The sequence below is a fragment of the Rhinoraja longicauda genome, chromosome 2 (assembly GCF_053455715.1).
Source record: "Rhinoraja longicauda isolate Sanriku21f chromosome 2, sRhiLon1.1, whole genome shotgun sequence".
Lineage (NCBI taxonomy): Eukaryota > Metazoa > Chordata > Chondrichthyes > Rajiformes > Arhynchobatidae > Rhinoraja > Rhinoraja longicauda.
The window spans coordinates 10,508,552-10,529,051 of record NC_135954.1 but is presented as its reverse complement, the minus strand read 5'-3'; the positions used below and the strand labels follow the sequence as shown (position 1 = coordinate 10,529,051).

General features: G+C 45.0%; 1 protein-coding gene across 3 annotated transcripts in view; it reads right to left on the bottom strand.

Moving 5' to 3' along the window:
• The window catches only part of cdkal1 (CDK5 regulatory subunit associated protein 1-like 1), a 541,005-nt gene that overhangs the window by 6,100 nt on the left and 514,405 nt on the right, over positions 1-20,500 (bottom strand). For all 3 annotated transcript variants that reach the window (XM_078414892.1, XM_078414899.1, XM_078414884.1), the window contains exons 13-14: positions 15,873-15,956; positions 8,497-8,661 (exon numbers count right to left, since the gene is read on the bottom strand). In XM_078414892.1, coding sequence (XP_078271018.1) covers positions 8,497-8,661; positions 15,873-15,956 — 249 coding nt within the window. The remainder of the gene's footprint in view (positions 1-8,496; positions 8,662-15,872; positions 15,957-20,500) is intronic.

Here is a 20,500-nt window from a genome sequence, read left to right as displayed (position 1 = left end):
GTCACACGCTCCAAAGACATACAGGTTTGTTGGTTAATTGGCTTCGGTAATCATTGTAAAATGTCCCTGGAGTGTAGGATAGTGTTGGTGTACGGGATGATCGGTACAGACTCGGTGGGCAGAAGGGCCTGTTTCCACGCTGTATCTCTAATGACCAAAGTCAAACTGGCCAACTCCAAAGGCTTGTTGGATCACATCATATGGTGATGCTCCACATTCGCACAAAGCCCTTTTGAAGGACATTTATAAAACCCAACCTTTCCCTGTAAACATACTGAGTCAAATCTACACAAAATCCTTGGCTTTTGATCCAATTCCCGTAATGTGGAGCTTAATTTACAAGAGTCAGTTCACTGACCCTAATATCCTTGCAACAACCCAATTTTCCCCAAAACTGTACTGCCTGCCCTCAACAAAGTTCACGCAGCACAGAAAACATGGTACCTGAAAATGGCAAGTATAGGAAAACCTCCTGAGGAATGACTTCTCCCCCTTTCATGTGTAAAAGAAATATTTTTCAACAAATTACAGTTTATCTTACAAAACTATAACTCTTCCATCCCACACAAAACTGTCATTACAGCAAATTGAGTTTTAAGGTCTTAAAGTTTTAAAAGTTTAGTTTGGCTTACTTTAGAGATAAAGCGTGGAAACAGACTCTTCAGCCCACCGAGTCATCGCCGACTAGCGATCACCCCGTACACTAACACTATCCTACACACTAGGGACAATTTACAATTTACAGAAGCCAATTTACCTACAAACCTGTACATCTTTGGAATGTGGGAGGAGAAAACCCACGCAGGTCACGGGGAGAATGTGCAAACTCCATACAGACAGCACCCGGAGTCAGGATTGAACCCGGGTCTCTGGCGCTGTAAGGCAGCAACTCTACCGCCGCGTCGCCGTGCCACTCCACGGGATTTTTGTATCCACACCTCATGCAAAGATTCTAGTTATAGAGTTACACCGCATGGAAACAGGCCCTTCAGCCCAACTTGACAACGCTGACCAAGATGCCCCATCTACAGTAGTTCCACCTGCCCGTGTTTGGCTCATAACCCTCTACACCTGTCCTATCCATGTACCTGTCCAAATGTCTTTTAATGACCAATTACTTTAATTCTTTATCCCACTCTGACACTCAATGCTCACTAGTTAAGCCCAATGTAAGTTTAGGGAATCACACCTCTGTGCTTCTGCCCAACTCCTTTCCATTATAACCAGACAACTTGTAAACCAACTGCAACTGGGCAACTAATTAACCAATAAGAACTCAAAATATCAGGTAACCAACATTTTCCGTTTAAGCCAGAATTGGCCAGTTCCAAAAAGGGTGAAAGGTACGATACCTCCTCCCTCGACTCCTTTCAGGTGAGACAGAGGTTCACTTGCACCTCCTCCAACCTCATCTACCGTATCCGCTGGTCCAGGTGTGGACTCCTGTATATCAGCGAGACCAAGCGCAGGCTCGGTGATCGTTTCGCTGAACACCTCTGCTCAGTCCGCCTAAACCTACCTGATCGCCCAGTTGCTAAACTCTTTAACTCCCCCTCCCATTCCTACACTGACCTTTCTGTCCTGGGCCTCCTCCACTGTCAGAGTGAGGCCCAATGCAAATAGGAGGAACAGAACCTCACATTTCGCTTGGGCAGTTTACACCCCAGCGGTATGAATACTGACTTCTTCAACTTCAAGTTACCCTTGTTTTCCATCCCTCCCCCATCCTAGTTCCCCAACCAGACTGTCCTCCTGATTAAATTTTACATTGTATGCATCGTTGTCACCTTCCCCTTGCTAACAATGATTTATTCTACATTTTCCTCGAGCTTTGTCCCCTTTGATCTCTGATTTTCACACCTTACCCTTTCATATCTCTGGACTCCCTCTCCTGACTCAGTCTGAAGGAGGGTCTTGACCCTAAACGTCACCCATTCCCTCCCTCCAGAGATGCTGCCTGTCCCGCTGAGTTACTCCAGCATTTTGCGTCTATCTTCGGTGTAATCCCCATCTGAAAGGTGTCAGATTAGGAAAAGGGGAGGTGTAACGAGACCTGGGTATCCTTGTACATTACATCTGTCACTGAAAGTAAGCATGCAAATACAGCAGGGAACAAAGGGGCCTGGTGAGACCACACCTGGAGTATTGTGTGCAGTTTTGGTCTCCTAATTTGAGGAAGGACATTTTTGCTATTGAGGGAGTGCAGCATAGGTTCACCAGGTTAATTGCCGTGATGGCGGGACTGACATATGGTGAAAGAATGACATATGGTGAAAGAAAATAACTGCAGATGCTGGTACAAATCGAAGGTATTTATTCACTAAATGCTGGAGTAACTCAGCAGGTCAGGCAGCATCTCAGGAGAGGGGTTTTTAAAAGAATGGGTCGACCGGGCTTATATTCACTGGAATTTAGAAGGATCTTATAGAAACATATTAAATTCTTAAGGGGTTGAACAGGCTAATTCCAGGAAAAATGTTCCCGATGTTGGGTGAGTCCACAACCAGGGGTCACAGTTTAAGAATAAGGGGTAGGCCATTTTAGGACTGAGATGAGGAAAAACCTTTTCACCCAGAGAGTTGTGAATCTGTGGAATTCTCTGCCACAGAAGGCAGCGGAGGCCAATTCATTGGATGTTTTCAAGAGAGAGTTAGATAGAGCTCTTAGGGCTAACGGAATCAAGGGATATGGGGAGAAAACAGGATTGGGATACTGATTTTGGATGATCAGCCATGAAAAGTCCGGGAGCAGAGCAAGGACGCCCGTTGGCTGAGCAGTAAAGTAAGTGCTAATCACAGTTGAACAGGCAGTTTAAAAAGAGCGCCAAAAGGAAGTAGTAGTCAATTTGAAAAGTCCGGGAGCAGAGCAAGGACGCCCGTTGGCTGAGCAGTAAAGTAAGTGCTAATCACAGTTGAACAGGCAGTTTAAAAAGAGCGCCAAAAGGAAGTAGTAGTCAATTTGAAAAGTCCGGGAGCAGAGCAAGGACGCCCGTTGGCTGAGCAGTAAAGTAAGTGCTAATCACAGTTGAACAGGCAGTTTAAGTGAGAAGTCAGGTAAATTGGACAATCAGGCAATTTAAATTGGTGATATAAGCAAGGCTTACAAAAGGGTGCAGCCCTGTTCAGGTGCAGCCCAGTGAGAAAAGTGCGAGTCTTTGGCTGCGAGTCTTCGGCGAGGAGGCTGAGGTGAGGAGGATCCGATTGTTTTAAGCCAGAGCTGGTTATAGGCACAAGGTGATGGCGGAAAAGTTGGTGCGGTGTGTTTCCTGCAGGATGTGGGAAGACGGGGACGTCGCTGGAGCTTCTGGGAGCTACACCTGCAAGAACTGTGTCCAGGTGCAGCTCCTGAAGGGACGTGTGGTGGAGTTGGAGAGGCAGTTGGATGACCTCAGGGCCATCCGGGAATGCGAGAGTTTCCTGGACAGGACCTATTGTGAGGCTGTCACGCCAAGGGTCCAGGTCGAGCGAAGGTGGGAGACTGTTTCAGGGGGGAGTGGACGTGGACGTGGACTACAGGAGACCCCAGTGGCTGTGCCTATTGCAAATAGGTATACCCTCTTGGGAACTGTCGGGGCAGAAGACGTTTCCAGTCCGAGTGGCGGAAGTCCGAGTGGCGGACCTGTTGGCAAGGATACTCGACAGGGGAGACCGAAGTCTGGAAGAGCCGTAGTGGTCGGTGACTCCATAGTCCGAGGGACGGACAGAAGATTCTGTGGCAGCAGGAGGGACTTGAGGATGGTCTGTTGCCTCCCTGGTGCCAGGGTTCAACACATCACAGACCGGCTTCAGAAAATCCTAGCGAGGGAAGGCGATCAACCTGAAGTCGTTGTGCACGTGGGCACGAATGACGTCGGGCGGAAGAGGAAGGAGGTGCTACAGCGGGAGTTTAGAGAGTTGGGAAAAACGCTGAGAAGTAGGACGTCGAAGGTAGTTATCTCTGGACTGCTACCGGTACCTCGTGCTGGTGAGGCCAGGAACAGAGAGATGGAGGGTATGAATTTATGGCTGAGGGACTGGTGCAGAGAGCAGGGATTTAGATTTCTGGACCACTGGGATCTCTTCTGGGCTAGGGGTGACTTGTACAAAAGGGACGGGTTGCATCTTAACAGCAGGGGGACAAACATTCTGGCAGGCAGGTTTGCTAGTGTGACACCTGTGGCTTTAAACTAAGTAGTGGGGGGGAGGGGTTAACAAATTGTGAATATGAAGATGAGGTAAAAGGGAATACAGGAGATATTGCAAAAGACTCTCGGAAGAATGGGAACAGAAGTTCTAGAGCGGAAAAGAAATTAAGGGCAGGGCCAATTGTGAACGATGTGAGAGGGGAGGTAAATACAGAAGTTAAAGTGTTGTACTTAAATGCGCGTAGTATAAAAAATAAAGTGGATGAGCTTGAGGCTCAGTTAGTCATGGGCAAGTATGATGTTGTAGGGATCACTGAGACATGGCTACAAGAGGACCAGGGCTGGGAACTGAATATTCAGGGGTACACAACGTATAGAAAAGACAGACAGGTGGGCAGAGGGGGTGGGGTTGCTCTGATGGTAAGGAATGATATTCATTCCCTTGCAAGGGGTGACATAGAATCAGGAGATGTTGAATCAGTATGGATAGAAATGAGAAATTGTAAGGGTAAAAAGACCCTAATGGGAGTTATCTATAGGCCCCCAAACAGTAGCCTCGACTTAGGGTGCAAGTTAAATCAGGAGATAAAATTGGCGTGTCAAAAATGTAATGCTACGGTGGTTATGGGAGATTTCAACATGCAGGTAGACTGGGAAAATCAGGTTGGAAATGGACTCCAGGAAAGAGAGTTTGTAGAGTGCCTTCGAGATGGATTCTTAGAACAGCTTGTACTGGAGCCTACCAGGGAGAAGGCAATTCTGGATTTAGTGTTGTGTAATGATCCTGATCTGATAAGGGGACTAGAGGTAAAAGAGCCATTAGGAGGCAGTGATCACAACATGATAAGTTTTACTCTGCAAATGGAAAGGCAGAAGGGAAAATCGGAAGTGTCGGTATTACAGTATAGCAAAGGGGATTACAGAGGCATGAGGCGGGAGCTGGCCAAAATTGATTGGAAGGAGGCCCTAGCAGGGAAGACGGTAGAACAGCAATGGCAGGTATTCCTGGGAATAATGCAGAGGTTGCAGGATCAATTTATTCCAAAGAGGTGGAAAGACTCTAAGGGGAGTAAGAGACACCTGTGGCTGACAAGGGAAGTCAGGGACAGCATAAAAATTAAGGAGAGGAAGTATAACATAGCAAAGAAGAGTGGGAAGACAGAGGATTGGGACTCTTTTAAAGAGCAACAAAAGTTAACTAAAAAGGCAATACGAGGAGAAAAGATGAGGTACGAGGGTAAACTAGCCAATAATATAAAGGAGGATAGCAAAAGTTTTTTTAGGTACGTGAAGAGGAAAAAAATAGTCAAGGCAAATGTGGGTCCCTTGAAGACAGAAGCAGGGGAATTTATTATGGGGAACAAAGAAATGGCAGACGAGTTAAACCGTTACTTTGGATCTGTCTTCACTGAGGAAGATACACACAATCTCCCAAATGTTCTAGGGGCTGGAGAACCTAGGGTGATGGAGGAACTGAAGGAAATCCAAGTTAGGCAGGAAATGGTTTTGGGTAGACTGATGGGACTGAAGGCTGATAAATCCCCAGGGCCTGATGGTCTGCATCCCAGAGTACTTAAGGAGGTGGCTCTAGAAATAGTGGAAGCATTGGAGATCATTTTTCAATGTTCTATAGATTCAGGATCAGTTCCTGTGGATTGGAGAATAGCAAATGTTATCCCACTTTTTAAGAAAGGAGGGAGAGAGAAAACGGGTAATTATAGACCAGTTAGTCTGACATCAGTGGTGGGGAAAATGCTGGAGTCAATTATAAAAGACGAAATTGCTGAGCATTTGGATAGCAGTAACGGGATCGTTCCGAGTCAGCATGGATTTACGAAGGGGAAATCATGCTTGACAAATCTACTGGAATTTTTTGAGGATGTAACTAGGAAAATTGACAAGGGAGAGTCAGTGGATGTGGTGTACCTCGACTTTCAGAAAGCCTTCGACAAGGTCCCACATAGGAGATTAGTGGGCAAAATTAGGGCACATGGTATTGGGGGTAGGGTACTGACATGGATAGAAAATTGGTTAACAGACAGAAAGCAAAGAGTGGGGATAAATGGGTCCCTTTCGGAATGGCAGGCAGTGACCAGTGGGGTACCGCAAGGTTCGGTGCTGGGACCCCAGCTATTTACGATATACATTAATGACTTAGACGAAGGGATTAAAAGTACCATTAGCAAATTTGCAGATGATACTAAGTTGGGGGGTAGTGTGAATTGTGAGGAAGATGCAATAAGGCTGCAGGGTGACCTGGACAGGTTGTGTGAGTGGGCGGATACATGGCAGATGCAGTTTAATGTAGATAAGTGTGAGGTTATTCACTTTGGAAGTAAGAATAGAAAGGCAGATTATTATCTGAATGGTGTCAAGTTAGGAGGAGGGGGAGTTCAACGAGATCTGGGTGTCCTAGTGCATCAGTCAATGAAAGGAAGCATGCAGGTTCAGCAGGCAGTGAAGAAAGCCAATGGAATGTTGGCCTTCGTAACAAGAGGAGTTGAGTATAGGAGCAAAGAGGTCCTTCTACAGTTGTACCGGGCCCTGGTGAGACCGCACCTGGAGTACTGTGTGCAGTTTTGGTCTCCAAATTTGAGGAAGGATATTCTTGCTATGGAGGGCGTGCAGCGTAGGTTCACTAGATTAATTCCCGGAATGGCGGGACTGTCGTATGTTGAAAGGCTGGAGCGATTGGGCTTGTATACACTGGAATTTAGAAGGATGAGGGGGGATCTTATTGAAACATATAAGATAATTAGGGGATTGGACACATTAGAGGCAGATAACATGTTCCCAATGTTGGGGGAGTCCAGAACAAGGGGCCACAGTTTGAGAATAAGGGGTAGGCCATTTAGAACGGAGATGAGGAAGAACTTTTTCAGTCAGAGGGTGGTGAAGGTGTGGAATTCTCTGCCTCAGAAGGCAGTGGAGGCCAGTTCGTTGGATGCTTTCAAGAGAGAGCTGGATAGAGCTCTTAAGGATAGCGGAGTGAGGGGGTATGGGGAGAAGGCAGGAACGGGGTACTGATTGATAGTGATCAGCCATGATCGCATTGAATGGCGGTGCTGGCTCGAAGGGCTGAATGGCCTACTCCTGCACCTATTGTCTATTGTCTATTGTCTATTGTCTATAATATTGAATGACGGTGCTGGCTCAAAGGACCGAATGGCCTACTCCTGCACCTATTCTTTATGTTTCTATGTTTCTATTAAAGGTACTCAATGATGGGCTGAGGAGCCTGTTTCAATGCATAAGACTATAACTCACACCACTGGCTGAAATAAAACATTTAATACTCCATTGTCACTTTCCATCATGAAAGTCAGAGGAGAAACATATTTCAAACAACCACAGGACAAGTCACTTTGACTTCAATAGATCGGCTGTAAAAATTGCAGTGTCTGTTCAAGGCTGATTTCTTCCTCAGGCAACACAAGTCTGCACTAATGTAACTGATAGTAGCTTCTGTCTTGGAAAATTGTTATCATCCCTTTTAAAGCAAAAGGTTTAAAAGCACTCAGGTGCGCCATGAGCAAAGTTCTAACTATTAAAGGCACATAAAACGTTATTTTTTTAAACTCATTAATAAAATATCTTAAATCTTTATTTTAGATTAGTGATGCGTGTTTCTCAGAGCAATTCACTAGTGCTGAGTTACACAAGCAAAAATACTTTCCTAAGATAAACACAAAATGCTGGAGGAACTCAGCGGGACAGGCAGCATCTCTGGAGAGAAGGGATGGGTGACGTTTCGGGTCGTGACCCTTCTTTAAACTGTCTGAAGAAAGGGTCTCGACCCGAAAGGTCACCCATTCCTTCTCTCCAGAGATGCTGCCTGACCCGCTGAGTTACTCCGGCGTTTTGTGTCGATCTTCGGTGTAAATGGTGGCGCAGCGGTAGAGTTGCTGCCTTACAGCGAATGCTCACTGACTACGGGCGCCATCTGTACGGAATTTGTACGTTCTCCCCTTGACCTGCGTGGGTTTTCTCTGAGATCTTCGGTTTCCTCCCACACTCCAAAGATGTACAAGTATGTAAGTTAATTGACTGGGTAAATGTAAAAATTGTCCCTAGTGTGTGTAGGATAATGTTAATGCGCGGGGATCGCTGGGCGGCGCGGACTCGGTGGGCTGAAGGGCCTGTTTCCGCGCTGTATCTCTAAAAAAAACCAGCATCTGCAGTTCCTTCCTACAAATACTTTCCCATGCATTAATTTAGTGCCGTGTGTGATTTTTGCGAGGCAGTAAGTCAAAGGCATTTGCTCTTGCAGACAAGATCAAATGATGCTCAGAAATCAGATACACAGTTTAATTTCACACTCTGTCAAGTTTTACAACATGAGAATGTTAAGTGAAGTCAAGGCTGCCACCTACCTCCGTGAGGCCTGAAACCGCACCCTTCTGCAGTGGCCTGACTATTGAAGGAGTGTGAATCTTTCCATTGTCTGCGGGCTTCCCCTTCATAAAATGCTTCCCTGCTTCATAAATGTCCACCTCAATCATTTTCCCCAGAAATTCGGGCTGCTTAGGCACCAGAACCTGAAGGGGAAGGAGAAAAAAACCCCACTCATATCAGATTTAAAGACATGGGTAACCAAGGCATAGACATTTCAGTGAACTGCAAGTTTCAGTTTCGATTTAGTTTATTGCCACATGTACCGAGGTACAGTGAAAAGCTTTTGTTGCGTGCTAACCAGTCAGCAGAAAGACAATACATGATTGCAACCGAGCCACTCACAGTGTACAGATAGATACATGATAAGAGAATAACACTTAGTGCAAGGTAAAGCCAGTAAAGTCCAATCAAGGATAGTCCGAGGGTCACCAATGAGGTAGTTAGTAGTTCGGCAATGTAACATTGAAGAAGAGAATGCTAATTCATCATCATGGATTTGTGACTTTCTTTGCAATGTGGTAAATTTTCTTTCAGATTAATGTTATGGTTGCATCTCATTGACTGTTTAGTTTGCTTTTACTGTGGCTTTATCCTGTGCTGCCATTGCCACTAATGTACTCCATCCTTTCTTTCCTTTGTGCCAATCATGGGAATCCATCCATATTTATAAAGCATCTCTCTGGTTCAAAGAGCATAGAACTCATATTCAGAACTATCCAACCACAGTCTGAACATGGAACATAGAAGATTACATTGCAGTCCATTGCAGGCCCTTCAGCCCATATTAGACAATACACAATAGACAATAGACAATAGGTGCAGGAGTAGGCCATTCAGCCCTTCGAGCCAGCACCGCCATTCAATGCGATCATGGCTGATCACTCTCAATCAGTACCCTGTTCCTGCCTTCTCCCCATACCCCCTCACTCCGCTATCCTTAAGAGCTCTATCCAGCTCTCTCTTGAAAGCATCCAACGAACTGGCCTCCACTGCCTTCTGAGGCAGAGAATTCCACACCTTCACCACTCTCTTACTGAAAAAGTTCTTCCTCATCTCCGTTCTAAATGGCCTACCCCTTATTCTTAAACTGTGGCCCCTTGTTCTGGACTCCCCCAACATTGGGAACATGTTGTCTGTGGTGAACATAATGCCAAGGTAAACTAATCTCGTCTGCCTGCACGTGATCCATATCCTTCCATTCCCTGCATATCAGTTAGGAAAAGGGGACATACAATGAGATCTTGGTGTCCTCGTGCATCAGTCACTGAAAGGAAGCATGCAGGTACAGCAGGCAGTGAAGAAAGCCAATGGAATGTTGGCCTTCATAACAAGAGGAGTTGAGTATAGGAGCAAAGAGGTCCTTCTGCAGTTGTATAGGGCCCTAGTGAGACCGCAGCTGGAGTACTGTGTGCAGTTTTGGTCTCCAAATTTGAGGAAGGATATTCTTGCTATTGATGGCATGCAACATAGGTTTATTAGGTTATTTCCCGGAATAGCGGGACTGTCATATGTTGAAAGACTGGAGCGGCTAGGCTTGTATACACTGGAATTTAGAAGGATGAGAGGGGATCTTATCGAAATATATAAGATTATTGAGGGGTTGGACACGTTAGAGGCAGGAAACATGTTCCCAATATTGGGGTGTCCAGAACCAGGGGCCACAGATTAAGAATAAGGGGTGGGCCATTTAGAACGGAGATGAGGAAAAACTTTTTCAGTCAGAGAGTTGTAAATCTGTGGAATTCACTGCCTCAGAAGACAGTGGAGGCCAATTCTCTGAATGCATTCAAGCGAGAGCTAGATTGAGCTCTTAAGTATAGCGGAGTCAGGGGGTATGGGGAGAAGGCAGGAACGGGGTACTGATTGAGAATGATCAGCCATGATCACAGTGAATGGTGGTGCTGGCTCGAAGGGCCGAATGGGCCTACTACTGGACCTATTATCTATTGTCTATCATAGAGTCACAGAATCAAAGAGTGATGCAGCGTGGGAACAAGCCCTTTGGTGTTTGGTCCATATCCCTCCAAACCTGTCCTATCCATGTACCTTGGGACTTTTAACTGTCTCTGAAACGTTGAGATTAAGAATAAGGGGTAGGCCATTTAGAACTGAGATGAGGAAAACCTATTTCACACGGAGAATTGTGAATTTGTGGAATTATCTGCCTCAGAAGGCAGTGGAAGCTGATTCACTGGATGCATTCAAAAAAGAGTTAGATAGTGCTCTTAGGGCTAGCGGAATTAAAGGGTGGGGGGGAAGACAGGAACGGGGTACTGATTGTGGATGATCAGCCATGATCACATTGAATGGCGGTGCTGTCTCGAAGAGCTGAATGACCCACTCCTGCACCCATTTTCTATGTTTCTATGAGATAGTCCCAGCCTCAACTACCTCCTCTGGCAGCTTGTTCCATGCACCCACCACCCTTTGTGTGAAAAAGTTACCTCTTAGAATCCTATTAAATCTTTTCCCTTCACCTTAAACTTATGTCCTTTGGTCCTCGATTCCCCTACTCTGGGCAAGTGACCCTACCCGTGCATCTACCCGATCTATTCCTCTCATGATTTTATACACCTCTATTAGATCACCCCTCATTCTCCAGCGCTAGGCAGTGTGAGCTGTGAGGACGATGCTATGAGGCTGCAGGGTGACTTGGATAGGTTGGGTGAGTGGGCAGATGTGGCAAATGCAGTATAATGTGGATAAATGTGAGGTTGTCTACTGGTGGCAAGAACAGGAAGGCAGGTTATTATCTGAATGGTGTCAGATTAGGAAAAGGTGAGGTGCAACGAGACCTGGGCGTGCTTGTACATCAGTCACTGAAAGTAAGCATGCAGGTACAGCAGGCAGTGAAGAAAGCAAATGGCATGTTGGCCTTCATAGTGAGAGGCTTTGAGTTTAGGAACAAGGAGGTCCTACTGCAGTTGTACAGGGCCCTGGTGAGACCACACCTGGAGTATTGTGTGTAGTTTTGATCTCCTAATTTGAGGAAGGACATTCTTGCTATTGAAGGAGTGCAGCGCAGGTTTACCAGGTTCATTCCCGGGTTGGCGGGACTGACATATGATGAAAGAATGGGTCGACTGGGCATATATTCACTGGAATTTAGAAGGATGAGAGAGGATCTTTTAGAAACATATAAAATTCTTAAGGGATTGGACAGGCTAGATGAAGAAAAAATGTACCCGATGTTGGGGAGTCCAGAACCAGGGGTCACAGTTTAAGAAGAAGGGGTAGGCCATTTCGGACTGAGATGAGGAAAAACGTTTTCACCCAGAGAGTTGTGAATCTAGGGAATTCTCTGCCACAGAAGGCAGTGGAGGTCAATTCACTGGATGTATTCAAGAGAGAGTTAGATATAGCTCTTAGGGCAAAGGGAATCAAGGGATATGAGGAGAAAGCAGGAAAGGGGTACTGATTTTGGATGATCAGCCATGATCATATTGAATGACGGTGCTGGCTTGATGGGCTGAATGGCCTACACCTGCACCTATTTTCTATGTTTCTATGTTTGTATTATTCAACCATTTTACGGTCGAAATGAAAAGTTCCCCAAATGTGGTTTTGGCAACATTAGGTTAAACTTTTGCTGACTTTCGGAAGAAATTTTTGGTTTACCTCTATGTGATCCTACTGTTAATGGTTCCGAATTGTGAAATACTGGATAAAAATAAAGAATCACTTGCTTTTCCCCCCAAGTACGAACAGAAAATGGTTGTCTTCTTCTTGCGTTTGAGGCAGCAGAAGTTATGAAGCTGCTTCTGCTTCTGCTGTCTCTGTTTGTTGTCGTTCGCCTGACTGAGGTCAGTTGACAGGGCTCACCACGGGGAGGTCGACAACGTGAATTGTCAGCCGTGCTTTCATGAGGACACAGCTCCTTTAAACTGCTTCCATCATTCTGCCACATCTTCTGAACTTATTTTCTTGCTGTGAAAACTACAACGCCCCCAGGGACTGTCTGCATATCACATGGATCGCCTGGATTTATGTCTTGTTCGGAAAATTCCCCTGGTGTCTAATTCCTCGCAACACAATTATACATGTATTTTAAAAAGTGAGTTTAAAGAGGTCTCAAGTTTAAAAATCGGCAAACAATTTTCTTTTCTCTTTTGGGTTTCTGCATTAAGGAACATGATTAATGTTTCACAGTTCGGCGACCGTATTCTTGATGTGAATGACGAATTATGATTGCAAGGGGAACGAGAAGTCTCACACAGCTTTCCATCCCTGCACAGAATCACCCACCATTCTGTGATTCACACTGCCACATGGCCTGCAGTTGCAGATACATCTGTGCCTGAGTACCTTTTAGACACAGATGTTATTTACTTTAGTGCTTGTGTTCCTCACAAAATGATGGGCGTGATGGAGGCATTGACATCCAAAATCAACCTGCTAGTACTTTCAAAAGAAATGTCTGCTCAATGAAGCACTGCCTTGAGAAAACAAAAAGCACTTAATACCAATCTGCAAAAGAATCAAAGTTCGAAGAGTCTAATTTATTATTAATATATTTTTTCTTTTGCACTCCACATTCGCATGCACTTTACGCCATTTTGTTGCTTTCTTCTAAAGATTCGTCTATTGTACGGTTTCAAAGGTTGCTCTATTGACCAAGATGTCTTTCTTCACATTGCGTTGTTGATCCAGTAACATTAGCATCGGTATTCTACTGAACGCAATGCACTGTAAGAAGGTAATCTTTCACACAAACAGGTTGTGTGAACCATCAGTAACTCACAGATCCTTATCTGAACGTACCCTCTCTGAATGTACCCTCTGAGGGTCTCTCAGAATGTACCCTCTATTCCCTACATCCACCCCATCTCGGGGTTATGGTTTCCATGATCCCATTCCGGAACTCTAGCCCCTCAATGACTTCTACAGATGCGCCGTAGAAAGCATTTTATCAGGATGTATCACAGAATGGTTTGGGAACAGCCCCATCCAAGTCTGCAAGAAATTGCAGAGAATTGTGGACACAGCCCAGACCATCACGCAAACCAACCTTCCTTGCATTGACTCCATTTACACCTCATGCTGCCTCGGCAAGGCCAGCAGCACAATCAAGCACGAGTCGTACCCTGGCCACTCCCTCTTCTCCCCTCTGGCAAAAGGTATGGTAGTGTGAAAACACACACCTCCAGATTCAGGGACTGTTTCTTCCCAGCTGTTAACAGGCAACTGAACCATCCTACCACAACCATGAGCAGTCCTGAACTACTATCTACCTCATTGGAGACCCTCAGACTATCTTTGATCGGATTTTACTGGATTTATCTTGCATGTTGTTGGACTGTGGGTAATCTTTCATTTCACTGCACATTTATGTGTATGTGACAAATAAACTTGACTTGACTCGATGAAACGTTCTTTACGTTATTCCCTTTATCATGTATCTGTACACTGTGAATGGCTCGACTGTAATCGTGTGTTGTCTTCCCGCTAACTGCTCAGCACGCAACAAAAGCTTCTCACTGATCCTCGGTACAAATGACAAACTAAACTCAAACTCAAGCCGACCATCAATCACCCGTTTAAACTAGTTCGCTGTTATCCCACTATCTCAGCCACTCCCCTCCACAGTAGGGGCAATTTGCAGCAACCAATTAACCTGCTCATCCTCACAGGGACAACGTGCCAACTCTATACAGACAGCACCTGAGGTCAGGGTTGAACCCGGGTCTCTGACGCTTCGAAGCAGCGGCTCTACCTGCTGAGCCACCTTGCCACAAAAAATGGGATAAGAGCATTGTCCAAAACAATGACCACATTTAAATCCCATTTGTATGGTTCCCTATGTTTCACCAGCCTCAAAGTTCTTAACTATATTTAGAATTAAAGGAGGTTCTTTTAGGAAGGAGATGATGAGAAATCTCTTTAGTCAGAGGGTGGCGAATCTGTGGAATTCTTTGCCAAAGAAGGCTCGAGAGGCCGTTAGTGTATATGTTTAAGGCAGGGATAGATAGATTGAAACGTTCCGAATAGTGAAAGGCCTAGATAGAATGAATGTGGAGAGGATGTTTCCACTAGTGGGAGATTCTAGGACCATTGGGCATAACCTCAGAATAAAAGGACGTACCTTTCGAAAGGAGATGAGGAATTTCATTAGTCAGAGTCAGGTGAATCTGTGGAATTCATTGCTACAGATGGCTGTGGAGGCTAAGTCAAAGGATACTTTTAAGGCAGAGGTTGATAGATTCTTGATTAGTAGGGGTGTCAGAGGTTATGGGGAGAAGGCAGGAGAATGGGGCTAGGAGGGAGAGATAGATCAGCCATGATTGAATGGCAGAGTAGACTTGAAGGGCCGAATGGCATAATTCTACTCCTATCACTTATGATCTTTCCCCAATGTTAGATGAGTGGTGTGGCCACTGAATACACAGATGCAATCAAACTCCTTCTTTTCAGTGAACGAGCTATCTGAATCAGACAATAGACCATGTCATCCTATCTTGATCTCAATGCAACTTTCTGAAAAGGCCATACAGTGGCTTACAAAGCTCACTCAATTTATAAAAAATGACTTAAGCTGTGGCAAGAAGACAAACTTCCTAACTCACACGAGTACTGTTTGGAGGCCAGTAGATAACTCCCATTAGTGTCTTCTTACCTTTATAATTCCTCAATTCTATCCACAGCGACTCTACATCATCAGTCCCTTTCTCACCCCTCGCAAAGGACTGAATTTCATCCCTCACCAACAGAGCTATCCCACCGCCTCTGCCCACCTGCCTATCCTTTCTATAGGACGTATAAACCCTGAATATTCAGTTCTCAGACCTGATCTTCCTGCAGCCATGTCTCTGTAATTCCAAGAAACAATGGAGATACATTGCGGAAATAGGCCCTTTGGCCCACCGAGTCTGTGCATACCAGCGATCCCGGCACACTAACACTATCCTACACATACTAGGGACAATTTACAAATTAGCCTTCAAACCTGTAGGAAAGAACTGCAGATGATGGTTTAAACCGAAGATGGACACAAAATGCTGGGGTAACTCAGCGGGACAGGCAGTATCTCTGGACAGAAGGAATGGGTGACGTTTCGGGTCGACACCATTCTTCAGACTCCCTGTACGTCTTTGAAGTGTGGGAGGAAATTGGAGCTCCCGGAGAAAACTGATGCAGGTCACGGGGAGAATGTACAAACTCCATACAGACAGCATCCATGGTCAGGATTGAACCCGGGTCCCTGATGCTGTAACTCAACTGTTGCGCCACTGTGCTGCCCCAGATTATTGGATCTCAGGCCATTAATCTATGAAAGAATTAAGGATATGTGTTGCCGGTTTAATACAAATATTGTCAATTTACTCCAGACAACGGGAGAGAACCTTGGTTGACTTACCTGCTCGTAAAACTTGTTGTGCGCGACGTAGTATTGGCCATCAAATGATTCCTCTGTTATCAAAACATGTTGCCTCGTCCCCACCTGAAAAAAGAGTAAACATACCTCAGAAAGCTGGATAAAGGAAGAACTAGAATTTAAAGAGCAATTTCGTAAGCCTTAAATCTTACACAAGGACAGAGATTTATTTCCCAATCTCGTTGTACCCCTGTACAATGACAATAAAGATATATTGTATTGTATTGTATTTTATCTTTTTTGAGAAAGACTTCAATCAGTCCCTATCTCTCAGCCATCTCCCAAGGCAAGCCTGGTGTAGATTGTCCAAGCCAACGTCAGCAATGGAATCAGGAAGTGTGCAACAATACTATCAACATGGATCATTCTCCAAAAATGCAGGCAAAATGTGCATGAGTTTGTTTAATTTACTGTCACGTGTCCTGAGGTACAGTGATAAGCAACTTTTTGTGTGTTGACCAGTCAGCGGAAAGACTAAACAAAGACTATCTGCAGTTCCTTCCGACACACTATATGATTATAGCAGGCTGGATGCAGAAAGTTGCTGTGGAACTATTGTGTTAGCTTACATAGCCTGAAAAGGGAAATTGTATTGTGGGACCATGATTGTGTGAGGTATTTGGTTCCTCTATTTAATAGCTCGCGTGAAGACTGGACTTAATGAATTGATCAGCATTAGATGAACATGCCAAAGGTCTCTGTTTTTGTATCCCAGTCCTCTTGATATAAATGCTAGCATTGAATTTGCCTGGCGCCAGCAAAGTTAAAATAAGAACTCTTGCATTGGAATTATTTGTAAACCAGCTTCTGCAGTTTCTTGTTACAAAATGAAGTCCTTTGGCCAACTTATTCAGAAGAAAAAATGAGTCCACAGAAAACTCATGGCAATGCCTTGTGCAAAAGTTGCTGTTGGTTGACGTTCATGTTCCTTGAACCATTTTGCTCTGCAAATCAATCATTCAGTTCAGTTCAGTTTAGTTTATTGTCACGTTTTAGTTTTAGTTTTAGAGATGCAGCGCACAGATAGCTCATATAGCCCACTGGGTCCGTGCCAACCAGTGATCCCCGTACACTAACACCATCCTAAACACACGAGGGACAATTATTACATTTACCAAGCCAATTAACCTACAAACCTGCACGTCTTTGGAGTGTCGGAGGAAACCGAAGATCTTGGAGAAAACCCTTTGCAGGTCACGGGGAGAACGTACAAACTCCGTACAGACAGCACCCGTAGTCGGGTTCGAACCTGGGTCTCCGACGCTGCAAGCGCTGTGAAGCAGCAACTCTACCGCTGCGCCACCGTGCAACTTGTTCTGAGGTACGGCATGGAGGCGCAGCAGTAGAGTTGCTGCCTTACAGCGCCAAGGACCCGGGTTCGATCCTGATTACGGGTGCTGTCTGTACAGAGTTTGTACATTCTCCCTGTAACCTGCATGGGTTTTCTCCAGGTGCTCTGGTTTCCTCCCACACTCCAAGGACGTACAGGTTTGTAGGTTAATTGGCTTAGTAGTATTGTAAATTGTCCCGAGTGTGTGCAGGATAGTGCTAGTGTATGGGATGACACTGGTCGGAACGGATTCGGTGGGCTGAAAGGCCTATTTCCGTGCCGTATCTCTAAACTAAACTACCGTGAAAAGCTTTTGTTGCATGCTAACCAGCCAGCAGAAAGACAATACATGATTACAATCGAGCTAGTCACAATATCCAGGTCAGTATTCAGCAGGTCAGGCAACATCTCTGGAGAAAAGGTATGGGTGACGTTTCGGGTCGAGACCCTTCTTCAGACTGCTGTTCAGATTGGTGTTCAGGAGTCCAGCATAAATTCTATTTATTTTTCTGTTTTTGATTTTACAAGTTGACGGGTATTGACTTGAGGCCTTGATTCTTTCATCATTCCATTATCAGGTTTTAACAGAATTTTAGCCCAAACTCTGTTGAAAAGGAATTAACTTTGTATACAAGGCAACAAATACCTCACCCATTGTCCCATCTATGATATCAGCTCTTGTTTGGACAACCTTATCTGATTCGGCAACTTGAATGCCCAGAAGCGAAGAAGACTGCAAAAATTAGTCAACACTGCTCAGTTTATCACGGGTTCCTCCCTCCCCTCAACTGAAGAGATTTACAGGAGTCGCTGCCTCAAAAATCAGCCAGCATCATCAGAGACCCACACCACCCTGGCCACACACTCATTTCACCCTTGCCATCGGGAGGAAGATACAGGAGCCTGAAAACTGTAACGTCCAGTTTTAGGAGCAACTTCTTCCCTACAACCAGAAGGCTGTTAAACACTACAGCCTCCAAATCAGCTCTAAATTACATTGGTAGACACAAAGTGCTGGAGAAACTCAGCGGGTCAGGCAGCATCTCAGGAGAGAAGGAATGCGTGACGCTTCGAGTTGAGACCCTTCTTCAGACTGAAATGCTCAGTCTGAAGAAGGGTCTCGACCCGAAACGCCACACATTCCTTCTCTCCTGAGATGCTGCCCGACCCGCTGAGTTACTCCAGCATTTTGCGTCTACCTTCGATTTAAACCAGCATCTGCAGTTTTTTTTGTTCCTCTAAATTACATAGACTTGGGGGCACTGGCTTTGTATTTTTTGCACTATTATTGTTTGTTTTCATGTGGTTATGTGTGTAGAAACGCCATATGCACACTATATACATACATATACACATATATATATTTACATGTAAAAACTATAAAGTGTATAGTATATGCACACAGAAGAAGGGTCTCGAGCCAAAACGTCACCCATTCCTTCTCTCCAGAGATGCTGCCTGTCCTGCTGAGTTGCTCTTGCATCTATCTTCAGACTTACGCACATACATACACAGACACAAACATACATACATACATATACTGAACTTTTGTCTCTCGTTTATTATATTGTTTACAGAGTCCTCCGTTTAAATATTCTGTTGTGCTGCTGGAAGGAAGAATATCATTGTTCTGTCTGGGGGATATACGATAATAAAATACTCTTGACTCTTCAGCATTCTGTGTAAGTCCATACCAGAGGTCATTCATTTTCCCCACCCGAATGAACATTCTACATGTGTGAATATTGGCAACGCGGGAAAATCTGAGAGTTTAGCTCCATCTGTTGTCTCTTGTTGTCTCACACCCAGGCACATTTTTCAAGAGGAGTCATAGTGATGAGGAGCAAGGACTCTGCCTAATCCTCCTGCCAACACTTGAGCTGCCAAGCCCAATTACAGCACTCAGCAGTCTCTGTGAAGCGTCGGAACCAAACCTGGGCCTTCACGTCCCAGTAAGACACGCAGTTTTCCGCCCTGCGTTCACGTATCCTCTGGCAGAGAAGTCCAGTACAAATGTTTGTGACTTAAAAATTATGACTGGGAAATTCGAGGGTACTGACAGAAAATATTGTTCAGAGAGTTGGGAAAATTGAAACTCTCTTCCCAATCAAATCTGGTGGAGATATCCAAGACTGCAGAGTTGTGGATGTAGGCCAGACCATCAAGCAAACCAACTTCCATCCCATGGACTCCATCTATGCTCCTCAGAATTAAAAGAACGTTCCTTTAGGAAGGAGAGGAGGAGGAATTTCTTGAGTCAAAGGGTAGTGAATCTGTGGAATTCAATGTCACGAAAGGCTGTGGAGACCAAGTCAATTGATGTTTTTAAGGCAGAGATAGATAGATTCTTGATTAGTACGGGTGTCAGGAGTTATGGGGAGAAGGCAGGAGAATGGGGTTAAGAGAGAAAAACCGTGATTGAATGGCGGAGTAGACTTGATGGGCCGACTGGCCTAATTCTGCTCCTATCACTTATGATCTTCACATTGCCTTGGCAAGGCCACCAGCATAATCAAGGACCAGTCTCACCCAGGCCCTTCGGCCCATCGAGTCCACACCGATCAGCGGTCCCCGCACATTAACACTACCCTACACACACATGGAACAATTTTACATTTTTACATTTATAGCAGGGACCGCAGCTATTTACAATATACATTAATGATTTAGATGAAGGAATTAAAAGTAACATTAGCAAATTTGCAGATGACACAAAGCTGGGTGGCAGTGTGAACTGTGAAGAGGATGCTATGAAGATGCAGGGTGACTTGGACAGGTTGGGTGAGTGGACAGATGCATGGCAGATGCAGTATAATGTGGATAAATGTGAGGTTATCCACTTTGGTGGCAAGAATGGAAAGGCAGATTATTATCTGAATGGTGTCAGGTTAGGAAAAGGGGAAGTACAATGAGACCTGGTTGTCCTTGTACATCAGTCATTGAAATTAAGCATGCAGGTACAGCAGGCAGTGAAGAAAGCTAATGGCAATGAAGAAAGCTAATGGCATGTTGGCCTTCATAACGAGAGGAGTTGAGTATAGGAGCAAAGAGGTCCTTCTGCAGTTGTACAGGGCCCTGGTGAGATCACACCTGGAGTATTGTGTGCAGTTTTGGTCTCCTAATTTGTGGAAGGACACTCTTGCTATTGAGGGAGCGCAGCGTAGGTTTACTAGGTTAATTCCCAGGATGGCGGGACTGTCATATTATGAAAGAATGGAGCAACTGGGCTTGTATTCACTGGAATTTAAAAGGATGAGAGGGGATCTTATAGAAACATATA